The sequence below is a fragment of the Pelodiscus sinensis genome, chromosome 22 (genome assembly GCF_052426305.1).
Source record: "Pelodiscus sinensis isolate ZL-2025 chromosome 22, ASM5242630v1, whole genome shotgun sequence".
In the NCBI taxonomy this organism is placed as follows: Eukaryota; Metazoa; Chordata; order Testudines; family Trionychidae; genus Pelodiscus; species Pelodiscus sinensis.
In genome coordinates this window covers 24017284-24037568 of record NC_143073.1, presented here as the reverse complement: position 1 = coordinate 24037568, position 20285 = coordinate 24017284, and the positions used below count along the sequence as shown (strand labels likewise).

The 20285-nt window shown below is 56.5% G+C and overlaps 1 protein-coding gene across 1 annotated transcript in view; it reads right to left on the bottom strand.

Moving 5' to 3' along the window:
* Positions 1–17879, bottom strand: part of LOC142819585 (uncharacterized) — a 176921-nt gene extending 159042 nt beyond the window's left edge. Inside the window, exons 1-2 of the mRNA XM_089772746.1 lie at positions 17763–17879; positions 15253–15355 (exon numbers count right to left, since the gene is read on the bottom strand). Coding sequence (XP_089628872.1) covers positions 15253–15355; positions 17763–17879 — 220 coding nt within the window. The remainder of the gene's footprint in view (positions 1–15252; positions 15356–17762) is intronic.
* Positions 17880–20285: the final 2406 nt, after the last annotated feature.

The window sequence follows — 20285 nt, the reverse complement described above, 5'->3', positions numbered from 1 at the left end:
AATCTGCGGGGGATTTAAATTCCCCCCGCGGGATTTGCATTAACATGGCTGCCGCTTTTTTCCGGCTTGGAGATAAGCCGGAGAAAAGCGCCAGTCTAGACGTGATTCTCCAGAAAATAAAGCCTATTCCGGAGGATCTCTTATTCCTGTCCCCGTGGACACCTGCCAGCGCCCCCCCATCAACCGTCCCACCGAGCTGGCGGAGGGAGAGGACAGCAGCAGCACGTCCGGCAGTGAGGAGACCAGCATAGCCACCACCCAGCAGGCCCCCTCCAGCAGATCCTCCAAGGCCGAGGCCAGGGAGGAACCCACTGGTGAGTCTTTGAAGTTTGCACTCCCAAAGGGCGGGGGGTGGAGGGCGGGGAGGGCAGGTGCCTGGAGGGAGGAGGGGGAGAGCATGTCACTCAGTCCACGTGAGCTGCACGCTGCGTAGCATGAGGCAGCAAGCAGCACGTGCAGCCTGGTGACCGAGAGGCACGTGGCTGCGGCAGGCAGCTGCAGGGCACGCCTGGGACCGTGCTGCTCACACACATTCGGCGGGACCAGGGGGAAGGGTGGATGCCGGCTGGAACCGGCCAGGGCCCCAGGAACTCAGCCCAGAGCCTGCAGCTCCGCCAAGGGTGCAGCACGGAGAACGGCACACTGTCCCATGCCTTGCTGTGAGGCACAGCCAGCTGCTATTGGGTACGCCACAGCATCACGGTCCTGAGACCGTGGCCCCCACCGAGCCCCTCGCCTGCTCCCGGTGCATTGGCTGCCTCCCCGAGGGAAGTCCCTGTGACGGACCGGGCCGTGTCTGGGCACAGCTGAGGGCGTCTGCTCAGGGCGAATTGCTCAAATCCGGGGCTCCTTACAGCCCCCCTGACTGGTGACCTCTCCAAACAGGCCACAAACCAGTCTCACAGAGCGCTTCAGCTGCCTGCCTGAAGCCTCACGAGCAAAACCCCTCCGACACCCCAGCAATATCCGTGCCCCAGATGGCCCCGGGCCTATACACAGGTGGGGGGTCCTAGCACCCAATCCCACCTACCCCGAATAAATTCTGTCCGGTTCCAAGGAACCAGTCACAGATCCCTGGTCAATTTACCCTCTGGATCTTACCCACAAATCACGCTGGGCCAATCCTTTAGAATCTATATGTAAAGGTTTATTATTACAAGAAAGAAAAGCCTGAGAGTAAGGTTGTTAAAGAATAGTACGTTACATGCACCGAATCTCCCAGTTCTCGATGCAGGCTCTAGCAGAGATGTTACAGCTGCTGGTTTAAAAGTTCTTGTTGCACATCCTAGCATCAGGATGGGTTCACAGGTCTTCCGGGCTCTTCGATCCCTGCAGTGCTGCCTCTGGGATGAAGTGCTGAGCTGAAGACAAAATGGCATCGACCACATGGCCTCTTTATACCTCCTTCCTGGCCTCTTCTAGTATGCAGCAAGTCACCTGGTCAGAGGCCAATCTCTGTGTTCCCTGCTGGCTGCTCTCAGGTGACAGCCCCCATTCTTTAGGCGTGTCCTCGGCCCATTAAGTGCTATTGTCCCACAGGGCCTGGCTAATCAGCCTGTCCATAGCCATGCTTAACCACATTCAGGGAAATATTCAGCTTCCACGCAGATTACAGATTCCTACCTACACACACAGACATTATACACTCACATAAATAGCATACACAGGATCAGCAAACAATAAGCTCCCATTCAACACCCCACATGGCTCTCTTTTTTACCATTTTCTGGGGCCAACACCCCCACCTAGGGGTGCAGCAGCGACCTGGCTGCTTCCCTCCAATTCGGTAATATGACAGTCCCCACTGTGGCCACACATGTCCCAGGGCTACTGGGCTTGCGGGAGGGATAGTGGGAGGGAGAAGGGCCCCTGAGTTTTGCTGCAAGGATGGAACATCCCCCCACCCAGTCACTCTACTGGTTCCATCTAGGAGATATCCCACACGAGGGGATCTGAGAGCCCAGACCACCTCTGCCTGATGTGCTCCCAGGCACTGCGTGCAGATGCATCTCACTCCCCTGTCTAACACCAGTGATTAGCCCAAAGCGTTTCACAGTCTCCACCAGCAGGGAGTTCCACAGGTGAACGCAGCACAAGCACCCTCCCGCCCTCCACAGGGCCAGGATACAGACCGATGCTTACAATACTGGAGGGAGGACCCTACTCCAGGGGCAGTCCTCCTTGCCAACATACAACACGGGGGCAGGAGGGGAACTGAGTGGGCCCAAGCCACACAACTGTGCGGTCACCTGGGCTCCGGGGTGGAGGACATGAGGTGTGGGGACAGTGGACAGCCTGCCTGACTGACCCGTCCTTTCTTCTCTTCCCTGCAGTGGGACTGAGCACAAGACCCTCGACTCCAGCAGCAGCGGAACCCCCAGCTGGCCAACCCCGGAGGCACAGGCTCCGACACCGGGACCAGCTGCTTCGCCGGCACGTCACCGCAGTGGAGGCAATCCAGGCCTCAATTGTGGAGCGGGTGCAGGGGGACCTGGAGTGGCGGCAGGAGGGCTGAGCTGCCTTCCTGGAGGAATGCCGAGGGATGTGCACCACAATGGGCACCCTGACGGCACATTTAGTGCATGCAATCCATTACAGCATGGCCGGACAGCATGCCCCCGCCATCCCTCCCGGAGCACAGCCCATGCCCCCTCCTATCCCTGCTCCTCTCCCAGCTCCTGCTCCTCTCCCTGCTCCTGCTCCTGCCCCTGCTCCTGCCCCTGCCCCTGCCCCTGCTTGTGACCCTGCCCCTGCTCCTGCTCCTCTCCCAGCTCCTGCTCCAATCCCTGCTCCTATCCCTGCCTCTGCTCCTGCTCCTGCCCCTGTTCCTGCTCCTGCCCCTGCTCGTGCCCACCTCCCCGTGCAGCCTGCCCCGACATGGTCTGCCCAGCGTGGGCAGGTCCGCCCCCGGAGGAGCGCTCGCAGGGGTCACCCGTCCCAGTAACTGCCCCCCCTCTCTGTCCCAGTTAAAGGTCCCCCCCTCTCTGTCCCAGTTAAAGGTCCCCCCCTCCCTGTCCCAGTTGAAGGTCTTCTCCCCTCCCCCTTGTAAATAAAAAGTTCTGTTTTCACTTGAATCTTGTGTGGTTATTGTGTTCCTCTAGTAACTGTAAGAAATGATGTGAGATGCCAATTAGCCACTTCAATTTAACAGGGTTACAAACTGTGGACAACAAATTCTTGACTCTATCACTGGGGGGGGCCTTTTTCAGTGGTCATTGGTTTGTGGCGCATAAAGAAATACTGAGACTTTTCAGTAAAATGTCAACCACAAACTATATTTACATAGCAACAAACAAGAAAGAACGGTTAAAAGATGCACACTACAGATTCTTAAACATAGTCTAGGTGCAGGGAGGACAATTGGGTAGTGTTGCTGGCCACCTCAATCCTTTGGTCCTTCCAGGCCTCAGGAGAGGAAGAGCCAGGAGATCCCTCGAAGACGACTAGAATCAGGTACACTGACCTGAGCCTTCCGCACGAGTCCGAAATCCTCTTGGCTGTTCTTCAGGACAGGCGATGGTGGCCTAAACCGTAGCCTAAACTAAAAAGAAAAACCCTAACTAAGCCCGACGCACCCGATGAACAGTCACGATGACAGCCGATGTGCTTGACCCAACGCTTTACAATTGGGGAGGGAGGTAAGGGGACGGGGTGGGGAAGGGTAAGGAATGGGAGGGAATAGTTTGGGGAGACCCAGGCGACCCTACTACGGGTCTTGGGCAAACATGTCCACCAGGGCCTCTCTGATGCGCACCGCATCCTGGCACGCGTGCCTGGCGGACGGCAGCTGTATCGGGCTGTTCCAAGGTCTGTGCCTCGGCTGCCATCCATGCAGGGAGGAAGGCCTTCCCACTGCGCTCCACAATGTTGTGGAGCACGCAGCACGCGGCCAGCACCTCCATTGCATTCCGCCCATCCATCTCGAGACGGGTGAGCAAACAACGGAAGCGGGCTTTTAAACGTCCAAAGGCGAGCTCCACTGGGTTTCGGGCCCGGTTGAGGAGGTCGCTGAACCGGGCCCATTTCTGGTCTGGCTGCCCCGTGTAGGGCCGCATGAGCCAGGGCATCAGGGGGTAGGCCGCGTCCTTGATGACGCAGATGGGCATAGGCACATCCCCGACAGTCAAGTCCCACCGGGGGAAGTAGGTGCCCGCCTCCAACCTGTGAAAGAGTCCAGAGTTCCGGAGGATGCGGGCGTCATGTGCCTGGCCGGACCAGCCCCCGTAAATGTCCAGGAAGCGGCCCCGGTGGTCCACGAGGGCCTGCAGAACAATGGAGCAGTACCCCTTGTGGTTCATGAAATGGCCCGCTCAATGCTCCGGGGCCCAGATGGGGATGTGGGTGGCGTCCAGGGCTCCCCTGCAGTTGGGGAACCCGAGGGCAGCGAAGCCGGCCATGGTATCATCCACGTCGCGCAGGCGGATGATTCTCGGGAGCAGGACGTCATTGATGGCGTGGACAACTTGCAGAAGGGTGCAGAGAAACACAAGGGAACACATCACATACGGCAGGAGTGAGTGTGCGCTCCCTTGCCCCCCCCTTGATTCCCTCTGTCCACACACACACACACACACACACACACACACACACACACACACACACACCAGGGCCCCCCTTGCCCCACGGTCCCTCCTCCCCCCACTAGCGGGCCTGTGCAAGGGAGGGACGGCTCAAACCCCTGGGCGACCCAGCCTGGAGTCTTGGCTGTCCCTGGGCCTGGAGTGCAGCACCCTCCCCGCATCCCTCTCCCCTGGGTCTTACCTCCATGACGATCACTCCGACGGTTGCTCTTCCCACCCCGAACTGCTGTGACACCAAACGGTAGCTGTCCGGTGTGGCCAGCTTCCACGACAGATGGCGACCCTCTTGTTAACGGGGATGGGTGCCCGCAGCCGGGTGGTGGCTCTCTGCAGCGCGGGGGTGAGCCAGGTGCACAGCGTCAGGAAGGTCCGCTTTCTCATCCGGAAATTCCGGATCCACTGGTGGTCGTCCCATAGTCCGAGGACCACCCGGTCCCACCAGTCGGTGCTGCTCTCCAAACTCCAGATGGGCCTCTCCACGGTGGGGTGCTGATGTGACAAGGTTGCCAGGGCCTCCCTGGTGAGGGAGTCCAAGGCGATCTCTGCCTCCTGGGCCTGAAACACCAGGGCACCGGCCTGTAGCACGAACTCCAGGCACCTGTACAGCTGCAACAGGTGCCCGAGCAGGTACATGGCCACCCACGGCTCCATGGCAGATAGAGCAGGGCAGACAAAACAAAACACAGGAAAAAGCAGTTGGGGGCCAAAGGGTGGTGTCCCCAAAATTCAGAGGGCGACCACCAAACCTGGTAAGGGTGCCAGTCCCTGGCAGCGGTCCCAACGCAGGGGAGCACGAGACAAACGGCTGCCCGGCGAGACCCCTTTAAGCCCGTGTCTGGACGGAGCTCCGGCCCCGCCCCCGGAAAGGTCTGGTGGCCTTTTGCCTTCTTCAAAATGGTTCCAGGCTTCTGCTTTTCCGGAAAAGCGTGCTGCCAATGTAGACGCGCTTTTCCGGAAAAGCGCATCGTTATAACGATCACTCCGGGACCAATGTAGATGCTCCTTTTCTGGAAAAACTTATTCTGGAAAACTATTCCGTTTTAAGCATTTCCGGATAAAGGTGCCAGTGTAGACACAGCCACAGTGTGCTGTGGGGGAGCCTGGCGCTGTGCTGCGGACGAGAGCTGAAATCACTGTTGCTGAGGGGAGCCTGGTGCTAAGCTGCTGGGCTACTAGCAGAGCAGCTTGCAAGGGACAACCAGCAAACTCAGGCAGACAGCAGAGCGGTTTGCCGGGACGACCGGTGGGTGCAGGCGGGCAGCAGATACAGCTGGCGGGGCTACCTGTGAGTGCGGGCAGACAGCAGAGCGGCTGACGGGGACGACCTGCAGCTGGTAGAAGCAGCAGCAGACAGCCGGCGGAGCAGCGGCAGGAGCAACCAGCTGGCAGCTCGGAGCGTGGACCGAGATGGTTGGCAGAGCCGGACAGTGGAGGCGGCTCACTGGACGACAGGTGGAGTGTGGCGGAGTGACTCGCGTCTACGGCGGCGGCAGAACCCCACGGAGAGGCAGAGCCATCACCGGACCACGTAAGGTGCATCAATCCCCGCCCCTCCTGGTTGGGATGGTGAAACCCTGCCGGGTGAACTTTTGAACCCTGGGGTGGCACTGACCCGGGGCAGAGACTTTTGGGGTGTTGGACTTCGGGGACTTTGGGGGGATTTGTGGCTGGGGGGCGCCTTTGCTCATTGTTTGGTCGGTAAATCCGAGTTGTGGTATTTCCCCCAATTTAATGCTGATGTCAGTTACCTCATGTTATTAAAGGTTTGCTGCTATACTGAGGCTCTGTGCTTGTGAGAAGGGAAGAATTGCCTCTTTGAGGCGCCCAGAGGTGTATGTAAGATTTCCCAGGTCACTGGGTGGGGGCTCGAGCCGGTGTTGTATTACCTTGTTGGGAGGAGACCCCTAGATACTGAACTCGGCCCTTGCTGCTATTTACTCGGCCTGGCAGAAGGGTTACACATGCTCCCACCTTTGCACGTCTTCATTGATCATGTGCGACATGATGTCATGGATGTCGTAGGATGCCAACGTGCCGCATGAGGTCCTATGGCACCCTGGCTTGTCTGCAGGTCCCCCAGACTCTGGCAGGAGAGTGCAGTAGTTGGCTCAGCCCTCTGTCCTGGCTGGTCTGACTGTGGAGAACACACAAGAGAGAGAAGCTATCAGTCCTTCCTGCACACACATTCCCTGTGGTTGTGCCCTCCTCTGTGAGCAGAGACTGCACCAGTCCATGGCCTGCAGGAGGGAGATGTCCACGGTGCAAGGCCATGTGTGGCCTGCACAGTACGCCCTGTCTCACAGGGGCCCTGATGTATCCAGAGGACCGGGCAGCCTTCTCCCTCCCTCCCTCCCCCACTTTCCCTGCACACACACACCATGAACAGGCAAGCCAAGGGAAGTGTGCATCCACAGTGGGATCCCCTCATGGGTAGCAAGGGAGCCGTGAGCAGCCTGACCCTCCCTGGGGTCTGCACACACAGCTGCAGCTCTCTGTGCTTTCTGTAGGAGCGGATGCTGCCTGGCACGTGCAGGTATGCCTGTGTGCAGCACTCCGGTGTGTGTGAGGGGTCGTGTCTGCGCCCTTGTGTCTAGCCTGCAGCTAGGTGTGCTCTTCTCCCTCCTGAGGGCAGGACTTGCCCATGCATGAGGCTAGCAGCAGGATCCTGGGCATGTTCAGGGGCTGGCTGCTCTGGCCGTGTGCTGCACCATCCCACTGCACTTGGTTGCACATGCTCAGACTGCAGCACCATGAGCTGCCCGAGCATGACTGTGCCTGCTCCCTGTGCACCTGCCTCCCCCGCCCTGTCTGTGCATGTGACAGCTCACCTGAGGATCCCTCCCAGGCGTACTCAGAGGCCTAGGAGACATCCTGGCTGGTGGTGAGCAGCTCAAAGGTCAAGGTGATGGTTCCTGGCTCCTGCTCCTGCTCCTCTGGCTCACCCTCAGGGGTGACCTCAGGCTGGACAACAGTTGGGGTTTCCATCCCTGAGTCCACCACAATGAGAGGGAAGAGGTTTCCCCACACCCCAAGATGTGGTGGAGCTCCATGTAGTAGGGGCAGGTATGGGGTCCTACCCCTAAGCATACCCTGCACTCCATGGCCCCATGTACCCCTGACAGAGTTCTTTCACCTTTGCCCAGACCTGCTCCATGGTCCAGGCAGGATGACCTCTCTCCGCCAGGGATACGGCCATGTGGGAAAAGATCTCCGTGTTGAGCCTCTTCGCCTGAGGATCCTGGAGTGACTTCTCCCCACCCCACAACTCCAGGACGGCCGCTAACTCCTGGCCACCCTCAGCCTGTGACCCACATCTGCCCCCTGCCCGCACACCGGAGTCCTGCAATTCTCCCTCCTCCTCCAGCACTTCTGTAGCACCAGGAATCACCTGATTCACACTCCATCCCCTCTCTCCTCCTACCCCACAGTGAGAACAGCTGCAAAGAGCCAAGGGAGCAGTAGGAAGAGCAGGGTTCCATGCTTCAGGCAAGGCCAATCCACAAACACACACGGGGTGGAGGCCAGAGCAACAAAGGGAGAAAATGCCGCTTCTGTCTTGGAGGATTACTCCCTGCAGTGTCATGTCTGGAAAAACACAGGCCCAGTCCATGGACGGACCAGCCACACCCAGTGGGCAAACCCACCCTGCCTTCCAGCCAATTCTGGCCTTGCTATGAGCAGCCTTAGTGGTCAGACTCCCTAGCAGAGAGAGGCAAAGGTTCAGACAGAGGAGAGAGGTAGGGATGTCAGACCAGGGAGAGCCAGAGAACCCATCACTTAGAAATGGGGGGGGGGGGGCCTATTCCCTCCTCTTTTACCAGTATAAGGGTGAAAAACAGAGGGGCTGTGGTGGAGAGGAACATGAGAGGGTGGGGTCTGTGATGGACTGGGCCGTGTCTGGGCACAGCTGAGGGCGTCCGCTCAGGGCGAACTGCTCGAATCCGGGGCTACTTACAGCCCCCGACTGGTGACCTCTCCACACAGGCCACAAACCAGTCCCACAGAGCGCTTCAGCTGCCTGCCTGAAGCCTCACGAGCAAAACCCCTCCGACACCCCAGCAATATCCGTGCCCCAGATGGCCCCGGGCCTCATACACAGGTGGGGGGGTCCTAGCACCCAATCCCACCTACCCCGAACAAGTTCTGTCCGGTTCCAAGAAACCAGCCACAGATCCCTGGTCAATTTATCCTCTGGACCTTACCCACAAATCACGCTGGGCCAATCCTTTAGAATCTATATCTAAAGGTTTATTATTACAGGAAAGAAAAGCCTGAGAGTAAGGTTATTAAAGTACAGTACGTTACATGCACCGAATCTCCCAGTTCTCGATGCAGTCTCTAGCAGAGATGTTACAGCTGCTGGTTTAAAAGTTCTTATTGCACATCCTACGATCAGGATGGGTTCACAGGTCTTCCGGGCTCTTCAATCCCTGCAGTGCTGCCTCTGGGATGAAGTGCTGAGCTGAGAGCAAAATGGCATCGACCACATGGCCTCTTTATACCCCCTTCCTGGCCTTTTCTGGTATGCAGCAGGTCACCTGGTCCTCAGCCTCTCTCTGCTGGCAGCTCTTGGGTCTCCGCCCTCCTGCTTTAGGTGTGTCTTTGGGCCATCAAGGGCCATTGTTCCACAGGGATTCACTACTCAGCCTGTCCATAGCAATGCTTAACCACACTCACAGAAATATTCAGCTTCCACACAGATTACAGATTCCTACCTACATACACAGACATTATACACTCACATAAATAGCGTACATAAGATCAACAAACGATAAGCTCCCATTCAATACCCCACATGGCTCCCTTTCATACCAATTTCTGGGGCCAACACCCCCACCTAGGGGTGCAGCAGCGATCTGGCTGCTTCCCTCCATTTCGGTAATGTGACACCCCCAACGCAAAATTGATGCAGGAAGTGATGCCAGTAACATCACTGAGGGCATCACAGGCCTCCCCAACCAAAATGGTGGCGTGCCTCAGTTTCCCTTCTCATACAGGACCTTCTGGCGGGAACACTTTTTGTCCTGTAAGAAGTTCCAAGACCAGTTACAAGTGTTAACCACGATATAGCAACATCACAATGTCCCCTTACATACCGTCTGTCGTTTGGTACATCTCCAGACAGATTACATGGTATTTTCATAAGCTCATGCACCCTGTATACCGTTACAATTCTCTGCAACAATAATCCATTGGTTACAAGAATTAACATCAGTAACAAGAACAATCCTATATCAGGTGTATACTGAAATTCTCCGTCAGGCCCCATCTTTGGCCCCACACCATTGCAGTTTTGGCCCCTCAGGTTTAAACTGCAAATCTTCTTGACCAAAGCAAGTCCTACCCCTCCCCCTTGTCCTCTGGGCTCCAGGCCTGAAACCTCTGGCCTGACCAAGACAAAGGGCTGGCTAGGTGCGACTCCCTGGCTCACAATGGCCCTGGAATTCTCCCCTTCCCCCACTCAGTGGGGTAACAGCAGTAAGCTGTAGACTCCCAAGTCTCTCCTCTGTCCACCTCCAACCTCTGTTTCCACATGGAACCAGATATCAACTTCCCTGATTGATTATGAGTGTCCACCATGTCCAGAGATGGGAGCTTAATTGCCATCTCCTGCATCCTAGAGAAAGTAACCACACAGCTGTTCTGCTCTGCATACTTAGCTACCCAGCCCTTCTCCTGAATCTGAGACACTAACTTCCCACTCTCCTCCTTCACCTGGGAACAATCCTGTTCCATACCCACTGACTTCCCAGCAAGCTGGTCACCCACAGTCACTGGGTTAGCAGCCTGCTCCAGTTCTCTGGCTGTTCCTGCCTCATCTGGAACAACCCTCAGTCCCTCTGAGACTCCTCCAACACCATCCACACTGGGTTTCCCTAAACCCAAGTCAGTGGAGTCACTGCTAACAGACAAGTTCTGTCTGTCAGGCACTGCAACAAGTGCCTCACACAAGAAGCTGCTGCCTTTTACAGGCAGAGCTTTCTCCTGAATGCCTTCTCCAAGCCAGACATCGTCACCTCTCTCAGTTACTGCAAACTGCTTGCTACAAGCACTGCCAGGACTCTCCTCCCTATGAGCTTCCTTAAGCAGCAGTTCACCCTTCCCTGGCTCTGCAGTAGCATTGCCCTGCTGAGCCCCAACCAATTCCTCCTGAACTTCCCTTACTCCCTGAGTTATCTCTGGCCCCTCAGGTGGATTCACAGATAATCCCCTCTCAAGCACATAGACAGACTCACAAGAGACAGGGTCAGAGGCATCTTCACTCCCAATGCAGCTCTCTAGATGGCTGTAAACGTCCACACCATCATTAGGCACCAGAGTTAACACACCCTCATTCTCTCCTTGTGCCCGGGCTAAGGGGTCTCCCTGCTCCCACAGAGTCGCTCCCCTCTCTGCCAGCAACACAGCAGCATTAGGCACAATATCAGGGTCACCACTGTCTGGTCTCTGGGGTTCTGGTAAAACACAGACTGACTCTACGTGAGTCACCTCATCCCTCTCCCCAGCAGACACAAACCTTGGGCCACCCCCTTCCTGGGCCTTAGCCATATCCAGACCCAACTCTGGGACAACAACACTGCTCTCAGCCTTCACAGGCTGTGGGGCACCTTCCTCAGACAAAGGAAGAAACTCTTCCCCACACACAGACAGACAACCAGCGACAGCTTCTCCCTTGTCCCCACACCCCTGGCTAATCTTAGGCATACAGCTAGCCACTGAGACAGCTTCCTTTACTGCCCCACTGCTACTTCCACCAGCCAAATTGCCAGCTTGCACACACTGTGCTTCACACGACTCAATTTCAGCTTGTGCAGGTTCAATTCCACAAACCTCACCAGCCACCAAATCCTCAACTAAAACTTCACTCTGGCCAGCCACTCCAGGCTGCCTCAGAGAAACATTTCCCTGACTTCTGGGCTCTTCCTGCCCTGGTTCTGATTCCAGCCTCACCTCTGAGGCCTCAGACGGGCACTCACGCACAGGCTCACTGCCCCCCTGCACAGACACACAGCCATCTGCCACAGGCACCCATGTAGAGACACTTTCCCCCTGGTTACAGGGAGACTGACCAGCTCCAGGAAACTTTCCATACCCACATGCACCCCCTCCCCAAACCTCCCTGTTAGCTACAGGTAACACAAAAGGTTTGCATTCACACATGCTTTGGGGTTGGGTCATCACATCAGCTGGGCAAAATACGTCTGCCATACCATAAGCATACTGCATACCCACAGAGTTATACATTGAACCTTCAGGAGGATACAGTCTCTCTTGTTCTTTTAGTCTCTTAAGCTGGAGGTCAAGTCTAGCATTTTCCTCCTTGGCTAGGGCCATCTTCTTTGCATGCTCTGCCATTCTCTCTGCATGTTCTGCTTTTCTCATCTCAAGTTCCCGATCCATCTCCTGCTTTCTCTTAGCAATTTCTTCATCTGCCTTCCGCCTTCTTTCAGCAGCCTCCTTGGCTTGCTTCTGCTCCTTTTCATCCACATCTCTGGTTAATAACAGCACTACCAGATCTAGTTGAGAGACCCTTTTCCTAAAGGCAATGCCTCTCCCCAAGCACAAATCCTTCAGAGCACTTTTCCTCAGACTCTCATATAATTCCGGGATCATCGCAGCGGCTCTTTAATCAACCAAACTCTCAACACCAAAAATCAAATTTAGACAGCGTGGGGTCCTGATCCCAAAGCTCAATTGACCAAGATCTGTGGATGCTGCCGACTACGCCACTGTGATGGACCGGGCCGTGTCTGGGCACAGCTGAGGGTGTCCGATCAGGGCAAACTGCTCGAATCCGGGGCTACTTACAGCCCCCGACTGGTGACCTCTCCACACAGGCCACAAACCAGTCCCACAGAGCGCTTCAGCTGCCTGCCTGAAGCCTCCCGAGCAAAACCCCTCCGACGCCCCAGCAATATCCATGCCCCAGATGGCCCCGGGCCTCATACACAGGTGGGGGGTCCTAGCACCCAATCCCACCTACCCCGAACAAGTTCTGTCTGGTTCCAAGAAACCAGCCACAGATCCCTGGTCAATTTACCCTCTAGATCTTACCCACAAATCACGCTGGGCCAATCCTTTAGAATCTATATCTAAAGGTTTATTATTACAAGAAAGAAAAGCATGAGAGTAAGGTTGTTAAAGTACAGTACGTTACATGCACCGAATCTCCCAGTCCTCGATGCAGGCTCTAGCAGAGATGTTGCAGCTGCTGGTTTAAAAGTTCTTATTGCACATCCTACGATCAGGATGGGTTCACAGGTCTTCCGGGCTCTTCAATCCCTGCAATGCTGCCTCTGGGATGAAGTGCTGAGCTGAGAACAAAATGGCATCGACCGCATGGCCTCTTTATACCTCCTTCCTGGCCTCTTCTGTTCTCAGCCGGTCACCTGGTCCTCAGCCTCTCTCTGCTGGCAGCTCTTGGGTCTCCGCCCTCCTGCTTTAGGTGTGTCTTTGGGCCATCAAGGGCCATTGTTCCACAGGGCTTTGCTACTCAGCCTGTCCATAGCCATGCTCAACCACATTCACAGAAATATTCAGCTTCCACACAGATTACAGATTCCTACCTACACACACAGACATTATACACTCACATAAATAGCGTACATAAGATCAACAAACAATAAGCTCCCATTCAATACCTCACATGGCTCCCCCCACACCAATTTCTGGGGCCAACACCCCCACCTAGGGGTGCAGCAGCGATCTGGCTGCTTCCCTCCAATTCAGCAACGTGCAGGGGAAGTGCCTGATGCTCTGGCCATGGTGGAGCTGTTTATAGGATGAGCCAGGTTTTCACTCACCCTCATGGTGGGGGCGTTTGCTGTAAGCTCAGTGCTGGGCTGCTGCAGGGGATGGCCCTTTGGCTCCCAGCTCACCGGGAGGGAATTGCAGAAGCTGTTTTGTGTCTGGCTTGATGCAGAGAAATGTCAGAACAACCCCCGTTGGGGGACTGGCTGCCCCGTGCTTTGCGGTTCGACCTGACTCAGCAATCCCTGCGTGTGCCCCTTGGGTCCTGGCCACAGAGGGGAACACAGCATTCGGGTTACTAACTGACATGGGGTGTCAGCATGGAGGGGGTGGGGGATGGGAGGAGAGGAGACTGCAGTGAACAGAGTGACCAGTCTCCAGTGCTGGAGAAGGCCATGAAAGGCAGGGGAGGTGACACCTTGTACTGGGATGAGCTTTGAAGTGTCACCGAGCTCTTCATGCCTGGACCCATCCCGCCAGCCCGGGGCACCGAGTCCCCCCAGAGTCAGTCAGAGCTCCAAGCCACAGAGCTGCTGCCTCCAGAGGCAGAGACGAGCAGGATGCTGGAAGGCAAAAGTGCCCTGGCTCCTGCCTGGCCAGGGCTGCTCCCTCAGCGCTTTGCAGGAGGCCTGGGAGGCGCCTGGCAGGGCCGTAAACAGGCAGCTGCTGGGCACTAAAGGATCATCTGCACTACGGAGAATATCGACCCTCCGAAGTCCAGTGCAGACCCCCCTATGGAACACTGAGGGCAGCCCCCGCCAGCGCCCAACACGCCGCAGGACACACCTGCCCCCGTCAGCCTCCAGCAGTGTCGATGCCGCAGGGGCTCAGCTTAAGGCAGCCGACTCCAGCTACGCGCCTTGTGCAGCTGGATGGTGGAACTGAGGCCGACTCCTTGGTCTAGTGTGGACCAGGCCTTGGTTTAACCCCTTGGCTACAGGAGCCTGGGCGAGGGTCTGACCCTCTGCATCGCATGAGGGAACAATTTCCTGGCTCAGGGGAATTTTGGGAGCCTCCTTCTCAACTGCCAGCTCCCCCTCACCTCCACCTGGTACAAGTGAAAGGGACTGTGTCTTCTTCTGACCTCATGACATTCTCATACACACCAATTAGAGCTCTCAAGGTTTGGACAAGAGCGTTTGGTGTCTAAAGTTCATGCTCGGGGTGGTTCCTCACACCCGTCTCACTGTCTCCTGGTCTCAAGATAGGACCAACTTCTACACGTGTGTGCAGCCTGGAACTGAACTCCCCTGGCTGGTGAAATGCTAACGAAGAGCGTAACAGAACGGTGCTGATTTCCAAGCAAGCGACCAGTCTGGCGCTGACCGGCGGTTTCACACACACACTGCCGGCCTCGCTCCCGGCCAGGAAAGGCAGGCCCAACTGGCTGCCCGTGCTGCAGGGTCTGGGGAACCAACTGCTCTGGGCCGGGGGCGGGACGCTGGGACGGGGAGAACTGATGTGCTGGGAGTTTTGGCTGACGGGGCCGTTCTCACTAAGTTCTGTCAGTTGGGGGCGAGACAGACGGGGCGTTTCAGGGGCAGCCTGTGACTGTGGTGAGACTGGGGGAGGGACCCAGGGGGTGCACGGTTGTTACTGACGAGGGGAAGTTGAACTCTACGACCCCGCACCCGCGTGTGTCTGACAGTCTCCCAGAGACCAGCGCTCACAGTCGTGAGCCTCTCCAGACAGCCTAACGGGTGAACAATGTGGAACAGCTTCGGCAGAGCAACCGAGCAGCCCCTGTAGCTCCCAAAGCACAACCCGGAAATGGGAGACTCCCAATGGTGTAGGGACACCCCTGAGACTGGGTGGCCATGGATTCCCAGCCACAGCTCTGCATAGGGAGTGAGGGTTGTTGTTGTTGAAATGATTGAAAAACACAAAGAAACTTGCTTAAAACCCTTCCCCAGAGACTTACCTGCCTGCTGCTTTTCCACCTCTGACAGCATTTTGTCGGCCCGGAGGATGGAGGCTGCTTCTGTCTTCTTGCTGCCCATGAACTGCTGCAGCACCTGCTCCGCCTGGGGACGAGGGGGCAGGTCACCAACCAGTAATTCGGGATCCACTGGTAAATCTTGGATCCTCTGACAGGTGCTCAAGAGCCTATCAAGCTGCCCCTCCCCTCACTGCTGCTCATCTCCTGCCCTTTGCCTTGGAGCTGGGGAGCCTCCTGCTAGCTGTGCAGGGCAGGGGAGGGAGAGGAGGGTGCTGATGTCAAGGTGCCCCCTCCCACTCTGTATCCTTTCTCCACAGAGCAGAGAGGGGGCACAACAGGGCTTGGGATGGAGTTTGCTGGCTGCTTTAGGGAGCGATCCATGGCCAGGGCAGGGGTGAGCCTGTCTTAGCCCCACTGCACCACCAACCAGAAGCTACCTGAGGTACGCAGGGCCCGGCTGGAGCCCACATCCTGAAACCCTACCTCAGTCATGAACCCCCTCCCCCAAGCCCTGAGCACCCCTACATCCAAACACCATTTCAGAGCCTGCACCTAGAACCCTTCCTCCATCCCAACCGCCTGCCCCAAGAGCAGCTCAGAGCCCCCCTCACACTCCAGATCCCTTCATCCAAGACCAGCGCCTGCAGCCGAACCCGCTGCCCCTGCCTGATGAAAGCGAGTGAGGAGGGGGAAGAGAGGGAGGATGGAGTGAGCAGGGCTGGGAAAGAGGCGGGGCAAAGGGTTTTTATATTTGAGGTAGATCTTGGATTGCACTTAAATTCAAAAAGTGCCCTTGTGCTTAAAAAGGTTGGAGACCCCTGGCTTAGAGGGAACCTTTCCCGTGATTCTCTTCCCCAGTTAACCTGCCTTCCCAATCCTGTCCCCACCGTTATTCATCTTTCCCTGCATTACTATGGGTGGCTGCCTACTGTGGCCCAGGGAAGAAGAAAACATTGGGGGTGAAACAGGCCCTGGCTACTGCGCTGCTCTCTCCAAAGCCCACTGGCCTCAGCAAAGTGTTTAATTCCCCCCCACACGCTTCTCCTCCAGCTCAGCCTAATGCAGTTTGTCCCAGCACTGCCTGCTGGGCACCGAGTAATTACCTCCAGCCCCACAGCAGAGCATCACTTCTCCCCCTGGGCAGTTGTGTCCTCCCCTCTTCCAGCCTCCTGTCCCCATAAGTCCTGGCTTTTCACCCCTCCCCTACACCACTGGTGTGAAACTCGTGGGTCGTGACCCCTAAGGGGGTCGTGGATGTCTTCCTGGGGGGTCGCAGTGCTTAGATCCTGCCTGCCAGGGGCTGGGCTCAGCAGTTGGCAGCCACTGCAGCATGGGGGACACAGATCAAAAAAGGTTGCGCACCCCTCCCCTACACCAAGGGTGGGAACCTTTTCTGGGGAGGGGCCACTGACCCCCAGAAAAAAATCAGTCAGATGGGAGGCAGCAGGGACTGGAGCTCCAGCACAGGCCCCCCAATGCTGGGGGGGAGCCCTAAGCCCCTGGGGCTGGATCCAGGCAAGCCAGGGACTGCCACCGGCCCCTGGGCCTGAGGTTCCCCACCCCTCTGCCACTGCAAGGACTCCAAGCTGGGCCCCAGGTATTTGCTAGTCATTCATTCTGTCACCCTTTCTCCCATTCACAGCCCCTTCGGCCAAGCCCCTGCCTGCACTCCCTGCCAGGACATGGTCCAGTAGGCCCTGAAACCCGCTATGAGAAATGCCGGTTGGAGGACAACTTCCCGTCAAAAGGATTTTCAGTGATTAGCACCTAGAGGAGCTCTATGGCGCGTTCTTTCATTTCACGTTCACAACAAAAACTTCCCACCCTCGGGGTGTGTTACATACAACTCTCGGTTGTGTTCCGTGGGAATTGTGTGTAGTGACACTTGACACACATTGGAGGCTCAAATAGAGACACCTAGTCAGGGCTGGCCCTACCATGAGGCGAACTGAGGTGGCCGCCTCAGGTGCCAGACTGTGCGGGGGGGGGGGGGGCAGCCATTTGGACCCAGGGTATGTCTACACTACCCCGCTAGTTCGAACTAGGAGGGTAATGTAGGCATACCGCACTTGCAAATGAAGCCTGGGATTTGAATTTCCCGGGCTTCATTTCCATAAGCGGGGCGCCGCCATTTTTAAAACCCCGCACGTTCGAACCCCGTGCCGCGCGGCTACACATGGCACGAACTAGGTAGTTCGAACTAGGCTTCCTAGTCCGAACTACCGTTACTCCTCGTGGAATGAGGAGTAACGGTAGTTCGAACTAGGAAGCCTAGTGCCAAAATGTTGTGGGCTGGCCCTGGACTTAGTGACTTGTCAGGGTTTCTCTGGTGGCTTCCTGCTCTGTGGCATTGACAACAGCTCGGTATGTAAGATGCTGGGAGTGTTCACAGCCAGGCCTGATGCTCTCACAGGCCAAAGTGTGTGGACAGATAACGACGGGCAGTGCCCAGCTGTGCCCCAACTAGCTCCGCAGCCCCGCCCAGCACTCACCATGGCTCCTTTGTTGGGTGCCCTCTGGAAACTCTCCAGCACTTGTTTCTGGTCAGTCATGTACAGCTGGTACCCGCCGGGCTGCATGTAAGCCCCCTCGCGGAGCTTCCTCTCCATGTCGGCTGAGAGCTGGGAGAGCAGGGCCTGGCAGGTCTCCTGGGACACAGTTTGGTTCCTGCCCAGCACAGCGCGGTAATGTTCATTTATCGCCGTCTGGGGAGTGACGGGGAGAGAGAGGTGAGGCGGGGTGGGGCTGAATTTCTGCCCTGCCCAGCGTGCTAGTGCCTGTGTGCTCAGGAGACGTCCCCCCCCCGGCAGTGGAAGCCCAGGGCCCAGCGTCTGACCCGGGGCCGGGCAGTGTGCGGGTGGAGCAGGTCTGGGTGATTTACTGATGTCAGTGGCGTTTAGAAACAGAACGTCCCCGGGGACCTGTCCCTCCCGCCCAACCCTCGCTGGGACTGTCCGTGGGAATTCGGTGCCAACCTGCTGAAACGTTTGAAAATCCCACTGAGCCCTGAGCTGCTGCTGGGCACCCGACCCTGTGAGCTCTCAGGCCCTTTGGTGCTCGGTGCAGCCCCGCCGGTCACACTCGTGCCCTGGTCCCACAGCCTGAGACCCTTGTGGAGATGCTGGGTCTCAGTCTGGGATCTGCCCCTGTCCTGCCTCCAGGGAACATTCATGTTGGGAATTCCCTTGAGGACACTCAGACCTTTTACAGAACAACAAGACCCGGTAACTAGACAACCGGACTAGCCCCTAGACACCGGGGGTTCCTTAGCGACTGCTCACGGGTGTTGGGTGTCACCGAGGGGTGGGGAGTCAGTGGCCCTGCCCCCCATCCGTAGCCAGTCGTGACTCTCAGTCGGCAGGTAGAACAGGGCAGTCGCCAACAGGGGAGTTTGCCTGGGAAACGTCCGAGAGAAGCTCAGGAAAGTGCGGCTTTTGGGGGGCTGTGCTGTGAGCTGGTGGGGTGAGTATCCAAGTGTTTGTCTGTGAGCAGTTGTGTGACTGTGTGTCCGGCCGTTTGAAAAGTGCAGCAGTGGGAAAGTTAGAAAAGTGTGAACTGGGAGTGCTTTGTTCCAGGTGAGTCTGCAGGGGCTGACTGCACTAGAGGCAAGGAATTTTGCCAGGCCTAGCCTCAGCCTTATAAAAAGACAGCCAGAGTGATCACAGAGAGCAGAGAACTGGGGAGTTTGCCTGGGAGTTCACCCTGGGGGAGCCCCATAGTGTCTGGTGCTCTTTTCCTTGGATTTTTCTTTTTTCTTCTGCCCTTCAAGGAGGCATTTAAAAACATCTGAGGAATCTCTCAGACGGAAGGCAGGTTTGGATGGTGATAGATCTGCTGTTGTGACCTGCACAGCATGTGCCATGTTTGGCCTCTAAAATGCTAATTAGAACTAGTTTTTAGGTCTAGATGCACTAGTTCGAATTAGCTTAGTTCGAATTAACTAATCGAATTACAGGCAGTCCCCGGGTTACGTACAAGATAGGGACTGTAGGTTTGTTCTTAAGTTGAATTTGTATGTAAGTCGGAACTGGTACATATTGTAGGGGAAACTCTAGCCAAACATTTTTTTTAGTTTTGGATAGCATAGGGAAAGGTTAACTCCCCTCTAATGTTTGTTTTGCTGTCTGTTCCCCTGTTCAGAAGATTTCACATCTATTTCTGTCCCTGTGACAAACTCAGGACTAAAGGAGTAACTCATCAAATACCAAACAGCTCTGCACCATGCTTTGAGCTAATAGCTTTATTTCCACACACCACCCAGGGTTCTAGGAGGAGGGTCCTTTTTTTGCTAACACAATGAGGCCAGCACTTTGTTTGTTTTGGTGGAGTCTTTGTTTGCCCAGGGAGCCCAGCATGTATAGGGGGAGGAGGGGCGGAGAGGCTGCTTTTGTCTGCTGTTCGGCAGCCTGTTGCTCAGGGGAGGGGGCAGCCTGTTGCTGGCAGGGGGGTGGGGGGAGGCACTTTTCCTCTGCCCAGCAGCTCTGCGGGACCCCAGTCGGAGCCGGCCCGAGGAGGAGGAGGATCCTAGGACCCAGGTGAGCGAGCCCCGGGAATGCTGCTGCGCATGTGCGGGAGTTGCCTCACCCCGTTCGTATCTAGGGATCCGACGTAAGTCGGATCCATGTAAGTCGGGGACTGCCTGCCAATCAAGTGCCCTGTCGAAAGTGAAAGTAAAGTCTAGCCGCGGGTCTGCTGACAGCGGGGAACTTTTTCGAAAGATCCTGTACTCCTCAAAAAATGTGTGTTGGGCTTGGGGGGCGGGGTGTGTATATATTGTATCCAGATCTTTTGTTTTGCTGCCCGTGCACCTCTGCACATGGCCTTCATGTGTTGCACAGAACAAAATTCATTCCTCACTGGGCTGGGAAAATGAGAGGGGATTTGCTGATGGTTGGTTGGTCCCTCCCTCTGGATGGTTGAGCCTGATGGATTCATGACATGGAGCCTGCAGCACTTCTCCAGGGAGCAATGACTCGAGGAGAGGAGGAAATTCCTCCACCAAACTGCCCCAGCCT